The following is a 20,405-nucleotide window of genomic DNA, read 5'->3' as shown; positions in this document are numbered from 1 at the left end:
TATATAAAAAGGGTTGGTTTATTGTAGTTCAAATACATAAACTGAACATTCAAACATCTTAAAATTAAACTTTAGCAACAAAGTTTAACATTCAAACAGGAGTATAGTTTACAAGAAACACCCAGAAAGGTAATTTGTTGTCTAATCCAGAATATTGATAAAGATCACTTAATGGTGAATAAAATATGTTTAACCAGTGGTTCTATTCTGGCCAACATGTTAGTTATGACCGTGGTTCCATACCTGAGAAGAAATTACTACATAAATCTTCTCTTAGGCTAAACAACAAGACTTGGTCTATAATTCAGAGGGGATAATCAAAGCACGTAAGTGAACAAATAAAACTAATCTGATCTTTAGAGACAAAGGTAAAAGTATTGTCCATTATAATAATCGTAGCCTCTGGAAGATAAGAATTCAATTTTCAGTGTCTTCTCTTTTACCCGCTTTAAAAAAAAAAAATCAAAACAAAACAAACCCCAACTCAGGTTTTCTTGGAGTCTGTAGTATTTGCATCTGGCAAGTTCAAGCCACAAATGCTCTTACTTCTTGCATGTATTAACACTGCTAGGAAGAACGTCACCAAGTCACTGACTTCCACACCTCATAAAAGGATGAATTTTAGCTTCAAGATTTTAAGATTTACTAGAGACAGCCTATATTTGAGTATGTATGTCAGTCATGCCACACAAAGAAAAGCATAAATATTTCCAAAGTGTTCTGTTCAGAAACTGTTCACAAATGCTTCTCCTTCTGTTTGTCAGATGGTTTTGCAATAGGTTGACTAATGCACATATATGTAAAAACCTGAAAATTGGCTCATGCAAGCATTTTGAATAGATACCCCTGTGGAAGAGTATTTAGAATTATTTTGTTGATCGTCTCGTGGGCTCTGATGCTGTAGGTGGTGGGGGTGGACCCCGGCGATCCAGGTCATCAACATATGCCACAATCAGTTTACGCCTCTCCTCTGGCACACAGTCCAGTACTAAATACCGTTTGTCATTCTGTAAAATTTTTTCTACATCTTTCAGGTGCTGATCAGATTCTTGGATTAATTTTTTGGATCTGAAATAAGAAAAAGAAGTCCAAGAATTACTGACGGCTGTTCACAGGTCTTTCAGAAATGAGCTGGAAATGTCCATCTAGTTCCTAATTGTGTTTCCACTTTTTTTTTTTTTAAGAAAAATTTCACTGCAGTGGTCACCTTTGTAAGTCGCCTCAGCAAAGACTCCAAGGAGTGAAAGGGCCTCAGAAGCTGAATTACCCTCCCACCCCTAGTGGTGGTCCCTCCAGATCAGGGCTGAGGGTGGGTGGGTAAATCTTGCCCGTGCTGTACCTGTTCTGTGGATGAACAGAGGACTTCAGTCTGCGGGGCTGCCAATCCCAGCATCTTTCACAAGCTTTCACTTTCACATCTTTCACTAAATTAACTATAAAAATGTAGAAAGAAGTCTTACTTCACATCTAATTTAAAAGCCCAAGCTGATGCAAAACATTAAGGATCCTGACCAAAAAATCCAAATGACAAAATATCTAAAAACCACACCCTCAGCACTATCTAGCCTCCCGTGCACACACCCTTTATTAAGATGTTTCAAATTTCTCTCTTAAAGAAGAAAAGCTGGAGCATGAAACAAAAATGGTTTCCTGCATACTGACTGGTTAAGCAATGCAAAATTGTTTTCCTGATGATAAATTGTTAGGGGTGGGTTTGCTACAGAGAAATCTTTTTTATAGGCTCTAATTTCATAATTTACAATTTGCATTTAAATGTACCCAGCAAAATGCTTTCCTTTGAGGGGAAAAAAAAATGTTTATGCTGAGCTTACATAGATGATTTCATGCTTTAGAATGATCTAACCACACTGAATAGTCTTCAGAGGAGGCAAAGAACTGATAGTGAAAGATTATTTTAAAAGACTTTTCATGAAATACAATTCTTATGTAGTTGAGGGTATTCCTAAAAAAAGCAGTGAAGTAAAAAAAAAAAAAAAAAAAAAAGGTATGTATTAAAAACTGGATGGGTGGGTAACACAAAATAAGAATTGACATCTGGGCCCTTTCTTTAAAAAAAAAAAAAAGTATGGTAGATATAGGCTGTATTTGACTTTGGACAGAAGTTGGCATCTTCTTATCCCTAAAAATTAATAATGTGTGTGAATGCAAAGAATGCTCTGACCATTAGAGTAAAGACTAGTAAAGAGAATGACTGCCAATATGAAACATTTCATTGCACACACCTATATGTTATAAATTTGGTCTCTTTCAAAAGCGTCCTGAAGTCAGCTTTGGCTGTGATATATTTGTCTCTGATATATTCTTCAAATTCTCTTTGTTTTTTCTGTTAAAAAAAAAAAAAAAAAAAAAGTTAAGATTATGGAAATAAAGCCCACTAATTCCAAAATAAACATCAATTATTTATTAAACAGTAATGTTTAGGTCACATAATAAAATTCAAATTTCAAAAGAAAAAGGCAACAGGGTACATTTTGTTCATATATAAAATTCATTAAATCACATAATCTGCAATGCTCATTTTTGTGGCATATAGAAAGAATGAGGAATCATAAATTAGTAGTGGCTGAAACTTGAGAACTTCCTATGCGCTACACTGCTGAGCATTTTATGAGGATCATCTACTTCAATCTTCATAATAACCTCATGAAGTGGACACTTAAAAATAAGGATATTAAGGATTAAGTGTTCACTTCCTGCACACTGTATTTTTAACTTCAAGAACAAAAACAGTAATTTGTGGATACAGCAACTGTAGGTTAACACTCAAAACTTAACTTACACAGTACTGAGCATTTAGCTTTCTGGCAAGCCAAAAGTCATAAGATGAATAAACTCTTTGGACTTAAAAAATACTTTATTATCAATTCTAAACAGTCAGAAAAGTTGGAAACTGAGACTGGGTCTACCCCTCTTTCCCAGTCATGCATATTTTATGGTCCAAACATCTACAATCCAATAGACTTTGAGGGGGAAGAAGATTAGATTTATGAGTTTTTATAAAAGATGCCCAGACCTAGAGAAACCAACCAGGAAAGAGGAATGACATAAAAGAAAACAAATAAAAGGCCTAGGGATAAAATGAACTATAGTAAACAACACTTTCTTAACATCATTCACTGTTTCAGACCTTGAAGCATATGAGAACTAGCGATCTCGTTACAGGGTTCTGTTAGTCAGGCTTAAGAGTCAAGTGCTTTCATAGTTTGGTACCAATTGCCAGCCTAAATCTAAATATGTCTGTCTAGTGGTACCTGACTAAAATAAAACTGCAGCTTCATTAAACCTCTAAGATCCTAAAATACAAGCTTCACCCCAAGCATTAAAATGTTAAACTTTCTATTGTACTCTCTTGCTAATTTATCATGCAAGAAACAAAACATGAACTTAAAAATCAGATTCATTTCTCATACACTTAAAAGTAATTCACTTAAAACAATCAACTTCATATTTAAGTATTTATAAATTGATAGTAAATCTTGACACAAAATCCTCTTACCCTGTCACTGGAGGAGAACTTAATACACCGAGGATCTTCCTTAATGATTTTTTTTACTTCTTTCCACGTGGATGTTAAGGTAATCTTTGAAAAGACATGTGAATAAAAAACATAAATACAACTCACTTTTACTTAGGGGGTCAAACTGCAGCACATATGGTACATAATATTACACACTGACCTGCGATCTCTTGTAATGCCCAAGCGTAACTGGACTAGTTAGGGACAGGGAAGCAGCGTTAATGCAATTTCTTTTTGTTGGCTTGCCACAAGAGTTATTTTCATGGCCATACTTTCAAGGTGGCCTAAGACAATCACCTGCAAACCCTGTATTTACATGGGCAAACATCGTAACTTCTGAAGAAACCATCACCAAAAAGAGAGCAGATAAAAAGGAACAAAACCTGGATAACAAAGCGTACAAACTGCCGAACAAGAGGCCACAGTACCAAATTGAAAATGGATCAAAAGAAGAAATTTGCTAAATCTATTATCAGGAGGGATCACTGACCACACAGCTAAGGACATTTTGAATTACTATAGGAGCAGTTATGAATGTGAAAACTAGAAAGAATAGGAATTTCTAAATAATTAAGAATACCATAATTTTTTTAAATCAGAGAATTGTCATATAACGAATTCCAGTAATGAATCTAAAGACCATGACACTAAAAATCATATCAATGCTTTGCTTTAAGAAATTACTAACAAAGATTCATCCAGATTAAAATGAGAAAAATAAGAGACTCTTACCGCAGAAGTTTCATCCAGAAGTTGCCTAAAGTGCTCCCTCTTTTTTTTGGTAAGTGCTTCAATGTGTTCATTAAAAAGTTTCTCTTTCTCCTCTCTTTCCAATAAGGATCCAGATTCCCAGCGGTGATCTTTTCGGAGGGTCCTACGAGTATCAGACCATGACACATCTGAAGAACGTACCTGAAGAAAAAAAATTATATATATATCACCAAAGAGACTTATCTGAATGTCTATTTGCACTTCCATGTCCACTGCAGCATTATTCACAATAGCCAAGATACGGAATCAACCTAAGTGTCTATCAACAGATAAATGGATAAAGAAAATGTAATAAATATACACAATGGAGTACTACTCAGCCTTAAAAAAAAGAGGAAAATTCTATTCATCTGTGGCATGGACAAACCTAGAGGAGAATATAAGTGAAATAAGCCAAGCACAGAAACACAAATACTGCATAGTCTCACATTTGTGGAATCCGAAAAAGTTGAACTCATAGAAATAGAGAGTAGATAGACGGTCACCAAAGTCTAGGGGGTAGGAGACAGGACGAGGGAGAGAATGAGGAGTTACTTGTCAAAGATAAGGAAGTTTCAGAGAGACAGCAGGAATAAGTTTTGAGATCTACTGTACACCAGGGTTAACTAAAGTCAATAATGTATTCTATATTCAAAATAACTGACAGCAAATTCCAAATGTCTCACCACAAAAAATTACAAGCAAACAAAGTGATGAATATGTTAAACAGCTTTGGTTTAATCATTCCACATTATCTACCTATATGGAAACAGCAACTGTACCCCGTAAGTATATACAATTATGATTTCTCAAAACAATTTTTAAAAAGAAGACAGCATAATAGAAGGCATAACAGGTCACGCTGGCTCACCAACCAGCAAAAAGATATGCTTCATTGGTGGTAATGGCATTAAAAGTTAAGCCACACTACTGCCAATGTGAAGAAACACAGACTAAAATGACAGAAAGGTAAGAAAAGAAAAAGATAAAAACATTTATTTAACCAACACTTACCAAGCATCTAAATACAAGTCAGATAAATACCATGCTTCACAGTAAGATTACAAAATAAGTAAGACGCTATCCCTTCTTTCAAAGAGCTCACTTGAAGAAAAACAAGGATAAAAAGGCCAGGCGCCGTGGCTCACGCCTGTAATCCCAGCACTTTGGGAGGCGGGTGGATCACCTGAGGTCAGGAGTTTGAGACCAGCCTGGCCAACATGGCTAAACCCCATTTCTACTAAAAATACAAAAATTAGCTGGGTGTGGTGGCGCGTGCCTGTAGTCCCACCTACTCAGGAGACTGCGGCAAGAGAATCACTTGAACCCAGGAGGCAGACGTTGCAGTGAGCCAAGATCATGCCACTGCACTCCAGGTGGGTGACAGAGACTCCATCTCAAAACAAACAAACAAAAAAAAAACCAAAAAGGATAAACATGTAAACAAATAACTGCAAGTACAGGTAATAAGTGCTGCAGAGTCATATGCTGAGCAGAAGGGTGGTCTAAGGAACAGTGAGATCGAATCTGCCTAGATGGGTCAGGAGTAGCCTCACAGGAGAGATATTTGAGCGTACCCTTGAAGAACGAGAAAGTGTGTCACTGCAACAGGAACACTTCCAAATCATTTCAGGTAGAGGGACTGCCATGAGCAATGGAAGGATGGTATGGTTCATTAAGCATGTTCAGCAAGGCTACAGTTCAAGGAGCAAGTGAAGAAAGCAAAGGTGTTTAGGAAATATGAAGGTGGGAGGTAAGAAATGAACCATCTTTTATATTATGCTAAGGAGGCTGAATGTGACCTGCAGGAAACTGCTGGGAGTACAGAGAACCTTCATCCCCTGCAAGTAACCAGGAGAGTGACAAAATTAGATTCGTTTTTTATGAAGATTTCTGTGACTGCAATAGAACAGATAAATTTGAGGGAATGTTAGAGGTAGGGACAGAAATTAGGAAACTACTATAATTGTCTAGGGTGTAGGACAAGGTTGTCCAACCCGTGGCCCACAGGCTACATGCAGCCCAGGATGGCTCTGAATGTGCCCCAACACAAATTCATAAACTTTCTTAAAACATTATGAGATGTTTTTTTCTTTTTTTTTTTTTAGCTCATCAGCTATCATTAGTGTTAACGTACATTTTTCTTTTTGAGACGGAGTCTCACTCTGTCACCAGGCTGGAGTGCAGTGGCACAATCTCGGCTCACTGCAGCCTCCGTCTCCCAGGTTCAAGTGATGCCCCTGCCTCAGCCTCCCACGTAGCTGGGACTACAGGCACGCGCCACCACACCCGGCTAATTTTTGTATTTTTACTAGAGACGGGGTTTTGCCATGTTGGCCAGCCTAGTCTTGAACTCCTGACCCCAAGTGATCTGCCCGCCTTAGCCTCTCAAAGTGCTGGGATTACAGGCGTGAGTCACCGTGCTCAGCCATGTTAGTGAACTTTATGTGTGGCCCAAGACAATTCTCCTTCTTCCAATGTGGCCCAGGGAAGCCAAAAGATTGGATACCTCTGGGTAGAGTAAGAAACAGATGCAAGGGAAGAAATCAGAAGTGACAAGAGTAAAAAGTTCCACTGAAAAAGAGAAAAGAAATAGCATAGGAGAGATGTGACAAAGAGAAGCCACCCCCAACTCCAAAAAATATTAGCAAGTAGGACAGTAGTCTGGGGGCATTCACTGTAGGGACAAAAAACCCTACATACCTCAACAACCCGGAGGGGTAAGGGAGAAAGATTTACAACAAAGTTTCAGGGTATCTCCTGGGGTCAGTTACACCTCCAGTCCTCAATGTCATACCATCTACAAGTATAACTGATCATCACAATGATGGCCCTAAATCATCAACAAGAAGGTTAAATTGTGTTCAGCACATTTTGTTTCTCACTATGGCAGGTAAGTGTGTGGTATGTCGACTTTCATCAAGAATGATAAATAATAAAGTTGTGAGACTAAATGATTATGACTTTCCATATGTGCAAAATGCCTAACTTCTGAATTTGTTAAATAACTAGGGTTTTTTCCTATAGTAATAGTACTAATACCAAGTATTCAATTTTTAAATGCTTTATAATTTAGCAAATTATCTCCCTCAGAATTGAGTAACATTAAAATATTCATAACAGTAATATAATAAATTTCCAATATCCAGTATGTTAGAGAAAAAAAGTAAAATATTAACATATACCATATCAGACAGAAGAGCTTTGAAATTCTGGATAGCTTCTTCTCGTTTGTGCTGCTCTCTCTCTCGATCTATTTCTTTTGTTTGTTCTGAACGAGCCTTTTGAACCTCCCTTTCTCGTTCTCGAAGGCTTGCCTCAATGCGGGCTTGCCTTTCAAGCTCCTTTTCTTTTTCTGAGTCTAAATTCTGTAAAAGTAAAAATTACATTATCCTTCTTACCAACTCCATCAAAGTATGTTTTTACAGAATAACCAGCTTGCCAAAGAAAAAATTCCAAATCTAGTTTTTGCCCAGAATATACCTAAACACTGTGTGTTTAAACACTCTCGTCTCCAAATCAAGTAGACTCTCATGTTAAGAATACTAACAAGAAAAATTCCAAACCCCCAATAGAAAAATCCCCAACAACATATACCCTTAAACACAAGTTAGAATTGTATTATTCAATGAAAGCAATACAAGTAAACACAACAGTTACCTTGGCTATTTTTTCAATGTACTGTTTGAAAAGATCTTCTCTCATTGATGAACTATCTACTGCTTTGTAACGTGGATCACTTTCTACTTTGTCTTTTACTTTGCTCCATCGAGACTGACTGTCCAAGTGATGATTAGATAATAGTTCAAAGAAATCCGATTTAATCTGTATTTTGAAACAGGTAGTGGGATGGGAGGGAAAATAATGTACCATGAGAAATTCATCATATCTTAAATATTTACAACTAGAAAAAAAATTCACTTACCTTAAATATGAGAATAGCTTTTAAAATACAGGCATTTAGAGTAGAATGAATTACAGTAAAAGATCAGAAGGGTTCTTTTACTAGAAATGTAAACATCAACAAGCATATAAGCTTTCATCTAAAATTTGCCAAATTCAAGATAAATAATACTTTATAAAGAAATTATTCAAATATAGAAAAAGGCTTTTTCAGATTGTTGATAACTTCAGATCTCAGAACTGCCATGTATTCATAGGGAATATAAATTTACATCGAGCTGCATTTATTTTTAGCTAAGAGTCAGGCTTATGAGCTGATAATACTTTGATATCAACATGGTAAAAATGATTTATTTAAAAAACTATATGGATAAAAATTTTGGCCATTGAAATTAATAAGACATTTAAAAATCACTGCAAGTCATTACAAACTTACACTGTCAAATGTCTAAAATCAAAATGGGGTAAAAATTTGTATTTTGGTGAAAAAAGGCAGTTGTACACCTTGATATGTGAGAAAGTTATAGAATTTCTATGTTCATAATTAACCATTACTAAAAAATTGCATTCAGATCTATACTTTTTAGCATTAAACATGTATGCCTATACCATTATAAACTCAGAATGTAAGTGTTTATCCAGTATTATACTCAACTGAAATACCAAGTTAATAACATTATATCAAAGGTATTAAACATTAATCCTTCAGTATCAACATATACAACTACTTAAAACCCCTCTCCAAAACTGTATTTCTTATTTATTTAAATAGGTGAGGAAAGGAGTAAATGAGATATTTTTATGTACGTCTGAGGGCCTAATTGTTTTAAAATTTAATCCCACGTATACTACTTTGTACTTCTACCACAGAAGATACCCAAGATAACCAAGGTCATTTCAACAAAGGATTCTGACCATATTAAGAACCCCTCCCTTCCAGTAGGAATTGAATATGGACCTTCCCACCTGATCAGGGGAATCAGGATTTAAAATGTGTGTGCACAAAAATATATGAATCATTCCTTCTGCCTAGTCTAACACTATCATTTCCCCTTACAACTTCATTTCTCCTACTGGAGGATTAAAAGTGAGACTGAGGCCAGGCACGGTGGCTCATGCCTGTAATCCCAGCACTTTGGGAGGGTGAGGTGGGTGGATCACCTGAGGTCACGAGTTGGAAACCAGCCTGAAAAACATGGTGAAACCCCGTCTCTACTAAAATTACAAGTTAGCTGGGTGTGGTGGCAGGTGCCTGTAATCCCAGCTACTCGGGAGGCTGAGGCAGGAGAATCGCCTGAACCCGGGAGGCAGAGGTTGCAGTAAGCCGAGACTACACCACTGCATTCCAGCCTGGGCAACAAGAGTGAAACTCCATCTCAAAAAAAAAAAAAAAAAAAAAAAAAAAAGTGACGTTGATGTCCTTTCTGGAAAATACTTTTAAGGTTTTAAGAAAGAGAATATCTGCATCTGAAATGTTTCTAAAGACAAGAGCTAATCAGCTGTGGATTTCTCCACTACTAAACTTGGCCTTTCACTTTGAACTAGTAAGAAATACTCATAAACCCAGTATTTCCAGACAGTGATTAAGAAACCACCTGATGTAGTGATGTAACTTAAATTTTTCTGTTCATCTTGTCTATTTTTTATCTGACATGATGAATACCAAATTCCTAGATGCATTTGACAACTGGAAGGCAAAATTTACAAAATTTATGTTAAATAAAACATGCAAGTTATATCAAATAGGAATCTTTCTAAGCCACAGGAATTTGTATTAGCTTAAAACAATTTTCATATGTTAGACATGAAACCTATAAAGTAAGGATTATCATATAGGTTTTTAAATGTGTGATGTATAAACAAGTGAACTTTAAATAAAATTAAACTTTAACTTCCTTTCATTGTGGACATTACCATGACAGGTTATAAATGGCTTACTAAGGCTATCAGTATGAGAACAATTGCCTGACAGCTGCATAAATGTCAAAAAATGTCATTTACCATTAGCTGCAATTCAAGGCCTTATTATTCTCCCCATTCCTTACTATAATGAAAATAATTTATTCACAGGAAATTTAAAAGAGAGGGAAGAGAAAAATATGTCAATTTCGTAACAGTGGATTAACTCCAATTACGTACAACCTCAAATGTGCTATATAAAAGGTAAAGTATTTGAACCACAATTCTATAAAAATTGGTTATAATATTACAATAAAATAGCTTAAGAATAGCTACTTTGGCAAACAAAATAATTTTTTTTTTAAATCCCACTCTGTTGTCCAGGCTGGAGTGCAGTGGAACCATCAAAACTCACTGCAGCCTTGACCGTTTGGCTTCAAGCGATTCCCCCACTTTAGATTCCAGAGTAACTGGAACTACAGAAGCACATCACTACTACCAGCTATTTTTTTGTTTTGTTGTAGAGATGGGGGTCTTGCTATATTGTCTAGGGTGGTCTCAAGCAATCTTCCTGCCTCGGCCTCCCAGAGTGCTGGGATTACAGGCATGAATCACCACGCCTGGCTGATAATTAGACTTTTAAAGGCATTTTTTAATAAAATGGAAATCTAGTAGTTAAAACTACATGAAAATGATGCTCTTACTGTGAGAATGACTTTACCTTGAAAACGTTACTTAAGAAAAACAAGAATTTCACCAGAAGTCAATGTTCTTCACAGGTTTTCAAAACTAGTTTTAAAATTAGTTTTAAACCTTCAGTATTCTAACTATCATAATGCTACAAAGACCAGCTGGAGAATTACAAGAACAAGGAAATAAATTCTAATACCATGCTACTGGTACTGCTCTTGCTATCTAATTACAAAGTTCCAATGTGATGTTTTTTTTAAGTATACACAATATATTTAAGAACAGTATAAACAATACAGTGGAAGTCATGAAAGAAAAATGATAAAACCCCATAAACCAAATGTGCTCAAAATGTGAATATAAAATCCACTATATTTAAACCCTTACTTTAAAGATTTCTGCTTTGATGGCCTAGTTAGTCATTGATTTTGCATTCTTTAAATTGGCTGAGAAAGCTTCACTTTAGCAATTTCCTGCCTTTTTTTCTTTAATCTAGTAATGGTATAAAGCCAAACCTGTAATTTAGAGAATTAAGATTTTTATAGTCAAAATAAAATAAAGCTGAATATATTAAATATTAGATTTATTTAATTTAGATGTCATATCTGTTTAATTTCTTTTTTTAAATTAACACATTCTGGGCACAATTCTCATCACTTCATAAGGAAAAAAGACTAAAAAAATGTAAAGTACCGGAACTGCGGGAGGCTAAAGTCACCACACAGAGATACCAATTCTTTCCTCACTAGGGAATCCCATAACACTTTGCGTGTCAGTGATTGACAGCTGTCACTGAACTGATTGACAGGCCGCACAGCACAAAACTGTAAAGTCTATCCACTTGTTATAAAACAGAATACATAAAATAGTTATAAAAAAAAGTGTTTAGAAAAAGAAAATCAGTTACAAATGCAAAGATAAATACATTTAATTTGTATAAAAGCAATCATACAAAATCAAACAATCACTTATTTACTTGGTTTTCTTAAATAGGTTATTCTAAAAGTCAAAAGTAGCAAATAATTCATTAACATGACTCTAATTCAACATATAAAATTATGTAGTAGAATTTGATTTTACACATTTCCTCTGAGAAGCATAATCATTTTTTAAGTAAACAGTGAAACAATTCTGGAAAACTCACTTGGAAGCCAAATAAGTTGGATAATTAGGAAGTTTCAGATATTTCTGATAAAAGCTGTTTTAGTTAATACTGTTACTATTTTGAATCAAAGAGACTTCTTCCCAGGAGTAGCATTACTTTCAAACAACATTCCTTAATAGAACTTGTAATATTATAACTTTCTAGAATAAGAGGTAATTGTAAATGTCAATGATTAGGCTCCAGAGGTTATTTTTCTACATTCACAAAGCATACCGGGACACTAAGGAAAGTGGCTGCATGTTTTGATGGTTCACACACCACTGGGGTCATCTCCCTACTACTTTGCCTCCCCAGTGGTAAGCTCCTCTCCACTCCTGACGCTGCTATCAAATGACATTTGGAATTCATTCATCTTTAATAGCTGACCTTTAATTCTGATAAGCAGTAATTTATATGTAAGATATGTTTACTGAAAGATTAGAAAGTCACTAAAATGCTGTCTTTTAGAGGGCAAAAAAGATAAAGAAGCTCTTTGAAATTCAAATATTACCACCTATAAAGAATCCTGAAATCTTAGAAGGCACCACCAAGCAGGCAGTCCTAACAACCCGTTCTGAGTTTACCAGGCATCTTAATATTAATATAATTTAAAGCAAAAGTATATAGTTTAGTGAAGCTACTAAAATAAGCATTACATAAGTAAAGTGATAGAATACATACATACATAAATAATTATAAAAGCTAAAAGAACAGTCCATGTAGGTCCTATTATTTATGCTGATGGATAAGGTTAGACACATTAACACCAGCACAGTCCTTTCCCATTCACACTCCCATCAATCACACCACTGGAACTAAAACCATCTTACCTTCTCACCTCTGGTCTTCGAATCTTCTTTCTCTTTCTTCCTAGCAGCGGCCACAAACTCATTAAACAAGGCTTCTCGGTCTTTCATCTTTTCAATTGCTTTGAATCTTGAATCTTTAGCATGCTTGGCTGCAAATTCACTAAAAGTTGCTCTGTAACAAAATTACAAGTGTGCTAACTTTGGCAGTTACTTCTGCTTGTATAAAGGCATAGCAGAAGATACCATTTTTCCAACAAGAGTATATGACAAAGAGACACTGGGACTCAACATCTACCTAACAGTGAACACTAGGTTTCAGAAAGGAGTAAAAAGAGGTAAAGAGCAAAAATGTGGTTAAGGGATTTGTATGCTATCAGCATAGAATTAGAATATTTATTATAAAAAAAAAGAGAGATCACAGAGTAAAGAATTTGCATGCCTCAAGAGACAAGAGCTCATCAATTTCTACTCTAAGATGAAGCTGAGTCCTGCCTCCAGCCATAAGAGAAAAATTTTTATTGGATTAGCTGTCTTTCCATACACGACTATAAAACTGGACAGAAGCATATGAGACAACTGACTTCAAGGAGTAGACAACAGAAAGAGTAAGACTGAAATGTCTGAAAGGGAAATTTATGAGGTGCAGAGAGAGCTCAAGTCCAAATAGAGTACCGTAGGCTTAATGAACTGGAGGAAGCAAAGATTAGAGCTTGGGTGAAGAGGAATCTGTAAAGAGAAGGTACCCAAGAAAAATCCGCCTTAGCGATTACCCATGAGTCCACAGCTAAGGCCACGCTGTGTAACAGCAGGGAAAGATCACTCTCTACATCAGGCTACTACAGGATTAAGAAAATAGAAGAGATAACAGACAGAGTCAGTAGTATTAAAGGGAGAATAGGAACAGGCCAACAAAGTCCACAAAAGATCCACAAGGAAAACAGAGCTGGAAGGCTAAAAGAAACATATTACACTTTCAGAGATTCACACTAACATAAAGTCAAGCCTAAAGGTGGCAACCAGTAAATGAACTGCCTACTGAAACAAAAACATCCACTTTTCAATGAAAGGTAACAGACTCCACGGTCTCTACATATTAGCCACAAAGTCCAATATTCAATCAAAAATCACTAAATATACAAAGAAATGTGATCCACAGAAAAATTTTTTTGAAGTCAATAGAAACTGAACCCAAGATGTCCAGATGTTGCTATAAGTAGACAATAACTTTAAAATAACTATTACTGGCCAGGTGCAGTGGCTCATGCTTGCAATCCCAGCACTTCAGCGGGGGCAAGGTAGGAGGATCATTTGAGGCCAGGAGTTTCAGACTAGCCTAGGCAACAGAGTGAGACTCCGGCCGGGCATGGTGGCTCATGCCTGTAATCCCAGCTACGTGAGAAGCTGAGGCAAAATAATCTTTTGAACCTGGGAGTCAAAGGCTGCAGTGAGCCGAGATCGTGCCACTGCACTCCAGCCCGGATGACAGAGCAAGGCCTTTTATCAAGAAAACAAAAACAAAAAAACATAGCGTGGCCAGGCATGGTGGCTCATGGCTGTAATCTCACCACTTTGGGAGGCCAAGGCAGGTGGATCACTTGAGGTCAGGAGTCCCAATACCAGCATGGCCAACAAGGTGAAACCCTGTCTCTACTAAAAATACAAAAAAAATTAGCTGGGAGTAATGGTGGGCGCCTGTAATCTCAGCTACTCAGGAGGCTGAAGCAGGAGAAAAACCTAGGAGGCAGAGGCTGCAGTGAGCTGAGATCACGCCACTGCACTCCAGCCTGGGTGACAGAGCAAGACTCTGTCTCAAACGAAACAAAACAAAACAAAAAAACACCACAGTGAGGCTCTGTCCCTACAAAAAATTTAAAAATTGGTTGGGCATGGTGGCACACGCATATAGTCTCAGCTACTCAGGATGACTGCTTAAGCCCAGGAGTCCGAGGCTACAGTGAGCTGTGACTAAGCCACTGCATACTAGCCTGAACAACAGATCAAGACTCTGCCTCTTAAAAAAAATAACTAAATAAACAAAACTGTTATTATTACCCTGAAAGAATCAAAGAAAAACAGGTTCAAAGAACTGAAAACATGATCTAAAAATGAATGAATAAGGAGTTTCAGCACAGATGCAGAAAATAATAAAAAGAACCTAAAACTAATGAAAAAAATTAACTGGATAGGATTAACATCAGAGTTGACAATAGAATAAAGAGTCAATTATATGAAGTTAGATCACTAACAATTATCTAATCCAAAGAGGAAACAGAAAAAAGACTGAGGTAGGGGAAACAGTCTCAGGGACATGTGAGATAATATCAAACACTAATATATGTGTGATTAGAATCCCAAAAGAGGAAAGAATGAAGGAGGGCAGAAAAAGTACTAGCCAAAAACTTCCCAAATTTGATGGAAAACATCAATTTATAAATTCAAAAAGCTCAGCAAACTCCAAACAGGTTAAATAAAAGGATGAGGCTTATGAGGGCTAATAAAAGGCTAATAAAGCCTTTTTTATGTTTTAAAAAAGAAGTTTCTCCATAAATAAAAGGCATTATAAAGCTTTCATATATTTGGTATATATTTTAAATATTTGAAGCTTTCACAAGTGGCACGATCTTGGCTCACTGCAACCTCTGCCTCCAGGTTCAAGCAATTCTTCTGCCTCAGCCTCCCAAGTAGCTGGAACTACAGGTGCCCACCACCACGCCTGGCTAATTTTTGTGTTTTTAGTAGAGATGGGGTTTCACCATACTGGCCAGGCTGGTCTCAAACCCCTGACCTTGTGATCCGCCCACCTCAGACTCCCAAAGTGCTGGGATTACAGGTGTGAGCCACTGTGCCCAGTCAAGAATTTACTCTTATAATTAACAAGCCTATACTTAGCATGGTTTTAGAAGAAAAAAATAAAGATTAGCCCATTCAAAAACTAGTTAGCTATTTAAATGCAAAAATAAACCATTCTCTTATGTGTTACAACAAAGATTATATTTTTAATTATAAACAAAAAACTGGCCAGTTAATCTCAATTTTGAATTTAAAACATCAACTGAAGGTTAAAAGTATCCCTCACAGCTAACATTTATTATTTATTTTATATATATACATATATGTACATATATTTTGAGTTTGAGACGGAGTCTAGCTCTGTCCCTCAGGCTGGAGTGCAGCGGCGTGATCTTGGTTCACTGCAAGCTCCGCCTCCCAGGTTCACGTCATTCTCCTGCCTCAGCCTCCTGAGTAGCTGGGACTACAGGTGCCACCATGCCCGGCTAATTTTTTTGTATTTTTTGTAGAGATTGGGTTTCACCATCTTAGTCAGGGTGGTCTCGATCTCCTGACCCCATGATCCACCCGCCTCGGCCTCCCAAAGTGCTGGGATTACAGGTGTGAGTCACCACACCCAACCAGCATTTATTATTTTTAAGCTTTGCTGACCAAGGCTAGATTCTAACAATCTTTTGTATGCAACCAATACTAATCATAATATCTAACGTTAATTCAACATTTTTAACAAAGAATATATTGCAAATCTGGTTTGAACAACAGATACATAACAATAATAAAATGGCATGGTAAAATAAAAATGTATATTCCAGAAAACGGATCATATGTAGTCCATTAAATGTTTTATTTTCATGATAAATTAAGCACTTCGCTTTATAATTTTAAGATAGAAAAAGCAAGTATAGGTTGGGCATCCCAAATTTGAAATCCAAATGCTCCAAAATCTGAAACTTACTTAGTGCCAACAAGACATTCAATTCTGATTTTTGAATTTGGGATGCTCAGCCAGTAAGTATAATACAAATATTCCAAAGTTAAAAAAAAAAAAAAAATCTGAAATCCAAAAGACTTCTGGTCTAAAGCATTTGGGATAAGGGATAATCAACCTGCATTGCTATGATTAAAGAATAAACTATGATTAAAGAAAAAACCTTTCAAAAAGTGGAAAATCAATATGTAAAGTGATAACTGAATTATTTTAGGCTTACTTCTATCACTTATAGGTAACAGGTAAAATACCTGACACTTTTTATGAGAAAAGACTAAAGTGAACCTTTAGCATTAGATTCCCATGGAGATGTTTTCTTATGACTTGTTTCTTAATTGTGAAAAAACTACTTTAAAACAAACAGGATAAAAAATATTTTGGAGGGAAGTGGGTAACGGTTAGTGGTGGGTGACAGGGAGATAGTAGTGACAAGAAACCGACCACGGGAGGTATGACTTAAATTTTCATTAAAAAGAAAAAAGACATACAAGACACACGCACAGTTCAGTAATTTCCCCCTTTCTTTCCCGTAGGAACAAACTCTGGTGCTCTATATTTACTAGCTCTACTAAAAGGTTCTGCAATATTTCTCCCACTTAAAAAAAAAAAATTAGGCCAACAGACAATATTTTCTCATATTAAAGTTTTTCCTCCTTGCATTCTTCTAGGACTAAAAATGGTCTTAATTTATATGCCAGAGTTGGATATATCAATATAACAATACAGGACAATGCCCTTAGTGCCTGATCGTTTCATTTTATGAAGTAACCTGCGTAGTACAGATCACTTCAACAATTCTACCTGCCTGAAAAGAACACCAGTAGAGTACTATGATATGGTAATACTTAGTCAGATCTACTAAAGGGAAACCTCTTTGGAGTTTCAATTATTCATAGACCCATATGGAGTTTTAATAAATATATTCTGCTGAATGATTTGGAAATAAGCTGCAGACATCTTAAGACTTCACTTAGAAATATTTCAACATGCAACTCCTGAGAGTAAAGTCTTTTTCCTCCATAATCACAATACCCAAGAACATTACTATTTCTCTAATAACATCAAATATCCAATTCTTACCAAGTGTCCTCAATTGCCCCCCACACCCCACCAAAAGTCTTTTATAACACAGACTCAACTATTTTGACCCATGATTTCACTCATTCTTTTGACTCAGAAATAACTCAGGGACTCCCTGGAAAGTCTGAACCTCTATTACCCCTGAAGAATATTACATTCTTAATATCACAAACACTCTATTAGCTTTTATTTCTAAAACTTAAATACCATATTTCAAATACAAAACTGTAATACTAAACATACCTTCTTAAACAACATCACTCCTACCTCCACAGACAAAATTAACTATTTATATAAGATGAACCTTTATAGTAAGTGCCATTTAACCAGAGACTCCATGATTCTACTCGACAGTTTTAGAATACTGAAGTATTCACAGTAACCTAACACCATTACTCTTACGTCTAAGTCATAAATAAGAGCAATTCCCCCTGCCTATACAATTCTGTGCAACACTGAAATCTAGTTGAAATCCCAGCTTCACTTGGGTGAGCTACCTAATTTGCTTATCTCATGTAAAACAGGTATCACATAAATACCTAAATCAAACTACCTGTGCTGAAGACTGAATATCTGTATGCATATATAAAAAACTGTATGCTTTCAGTCATGTTTACATGTATGTATAAATGCAGACATACATGTTTTAAAGTGCAAATAAGCACATAAGATATCCAGTAACTATTATTATAAAGTTAGGCAAATAAATTTAAAATGTCTCACTGTCTTTAGCCCATTATATGTATTTAATACATATTATCAATCAACTGAAAATGTCAGACACAACCATTTCTAGACACTTAGAAAATTTTGAAACTGAAGTGGTAAAAGGTCCTTTACCACTTCAATTTAATCAAAATAATGTTCTTCCTCTGCAACTTAGTATGTATAAATCTTTACAAAGATGGGGCACAGATTTTCTATCATATACTAGTTTCTAAAGAACTTATTCCCCCAGGGAAGCACTTAAATCAAAGGTATCTTTCTTAGAGCATTTAGGATTCCTCTAAAGGAAACAAGTAAGAAATAAAGATTAGAAATTTTAGCAAAAACCGATAATCAAATAAGGAGCTTTTAGTGCCCAAATAGCCAAAAAATATGTATTTTTTAATTTTTAAAAACTGATCTTAGGAGAAAATAAATACACTTTGATATTTAAGGGAAACAAACCACATACCTTGGATTAAATTTTGCTTCTTCCATCATTTTTTTGAAATCTTCCTTGGCTTGCATTATTTTATTTTTCTTTTCCCTGCGTTCTTCCTCTGCCCTGGTCTTTACATACTGATCAAACACCTATTACAAAAATCAACAAATTTGACAAGTCAATCTTTCATATAGGTAATTTAACTACCAAATTATTGGACAATGTCTTTGTCCAAACTATACCAGGAAAAATATATTAACTGTAGATAATTATACACAGATAATCTATACCAAGTTTCACTGTAAAGCTTCATTGAAATATTACACAAGCATACAGCTCTCTACTTAAAGGGCTTCAAGAACGAAAGAAAACAGCAAAAACCCTCTTTAACTTTTTTCCAGATTATAAATTAAATACATGATTATTATAAACATTTCAAGAAATTCAGAAATGCGTAAGAGAAATCACAGTCTTCCCAAATCCCTTTTAGAAAGAAATATCAATGGTATGGAATCTGTAGTATATTTTATTTCTGTGCTTCTCTTAAGACCTAAGTATTTTCACTACAATGTAATCATGCTTTTCATTTATTCTATATTTCCCCCACTTAATATAGTCAAGATAATGAACTGATCATCTATTTACCGCCTACTTCACACCCTATAAAATGACAGAAGAACTTCTTTTTTAAGTAACAAACCAACAATAATAAGGAATTGAGAAAACAAACCCCAGCAACTTGCAAAGCTGATGGGACAAGCGGAAAACGACACGTGACAGATAAGAGAGCACTCAACATAACCTAGCAGTCAAGAAAAACAAAAAGGCAACTCAATTTTTTTTTTTTGAAACCAGAATCTCCTCAAACAACTCAAGAATACATAGCATCAAATATCTATGGAGGTGAGGATGGGGTATAGCTAAAATAAGGAGTATTTTAAGGATGAAAAGCTATTTAGTAAGTTGTTAAATTGCTAGATTCCCTCACCAACTTAATGTTTCTGGGCACTACCACTTCTGAATGTAAAAGGCAAGTGACTATTCTAAAGCAAACAATTAGCAAACTATGGCCTACGGGTTGTTTTTATACAGCGCAAGAATAGTTTTTACATTTTTTAAAGGGTTGAGGGGAAAAATAGAAAATTTCATGACACATGAAAAGTAAATAAAATTCAAATGACAGTATCCATAAATAAAGCTTTAACTGAACAGCAATGCTTAGACCCTTACGTATGTCTATAGGTACCTGACACTTAAACAGCAGTTACACAGTTACAATAGAGACCATATGGCCCACAAAGCCTAAAATACAAATTATCTGACTTAAAAATTTGCTGACCACCTGCTCTAGAAAATAAAAGAGAGTGTCTTTGAACTGGGGGAACCTGAATTGGGAGCGAATAAGGCAAACCAAACTAAAAACATGGAGATCAACCAAACACATACCAAATACTAAGAAACAGTTTTCTCAGATCCAAAGCAGAGAGATCTGTGCCCTCCAGCCAGGAGAGTAGGTCTTTATTGGGAATCTGACCAGCCTAAAACAATGGACTCCAGGGGTTCTCAACAAACCAGCCTAACTCACCCTACAGCATGTTTCTCAACCTTGGCACACTGATGTTTTCAGCAAGATGTATACCAGCATCCCTGGCCACTAGCCACTAGAT

General features: G+C 35.8%; 1 protein-coding gene across 28 annotated transcripts in view; it reads right to left on the bottom strand.

Moving 5' to 3' along the window:
• TCERG1 (transcription elongation regulator 1) overlaps positions 1–20,405 on the bottom strand; it is a 64,014-nt gene continuing 43,609 nt past the window's right edge. For 9 of the 28 annotated variants that reach the window (XR_012414229.1, XM_073994522.1, XM_073994524.1 and 6 more), the window contains 8 exons: positions 18,769–18,887; positions 12,755–12,905; positions 7,949–8,113; positions 7,474–7,656; positions 4,271–4,450; positions 3,518–3,601; positions 2,244–2,344; positions 1–1,068 (listed from right to left, as the gene is read on the bottom strand). Coding sequence is in view for 12 of the 28 variants with exons in the window: in XM_073994522.1 (XP_073850623.1) it covers positions 867–1,068; positions 2,244–2,344; positions 3,518–3,601; positions 4,271–4,450; positions 7,474–7,656; positions 7,949–8,113; positions 12,755–12,905; positions 18,769–18,887 (1,185 nt within the window). In the remaining 16 variants the exon portion in view is untranslated. Of the gene's footprint in view, positions 1,069–1,334; positions 1,434–2,243; positions 2,345–3,517; positions 3,602–3,698; positions 3,845–4,270; positions 4,451–7,473; positions 7,657–7,948; positions 8,114–11,103; positions 11,296–11,473; positions 11,621–12,754; positions 12,906–18,768; positions 18,888–20,405 lie in introns of those variants that run through there. The other 19 variants (XR_278344.4, XR_010587655.1, XR_010587656.1 and 16 more) reach the window with 11 other exon arrangements.

The sequence above is a fragment of the Macaca fascicularis genome, chromosome 6, assembly GCF_037993035.2.
Source record: "Macaca fascicularis isolate 582-1 chromosome 6, T2T-MFA8v1.1".
Classification (NCBI taxonomy): domain Eukaryota; kingdom Metazoa; phylum Chordata; class Mammalia; order Primates; family Cercopithecidae; genus Macaca; species Macaca fascicularis.
This window is presented reverse-complemented; position numbering and strand designations above follow the sequence as displayed.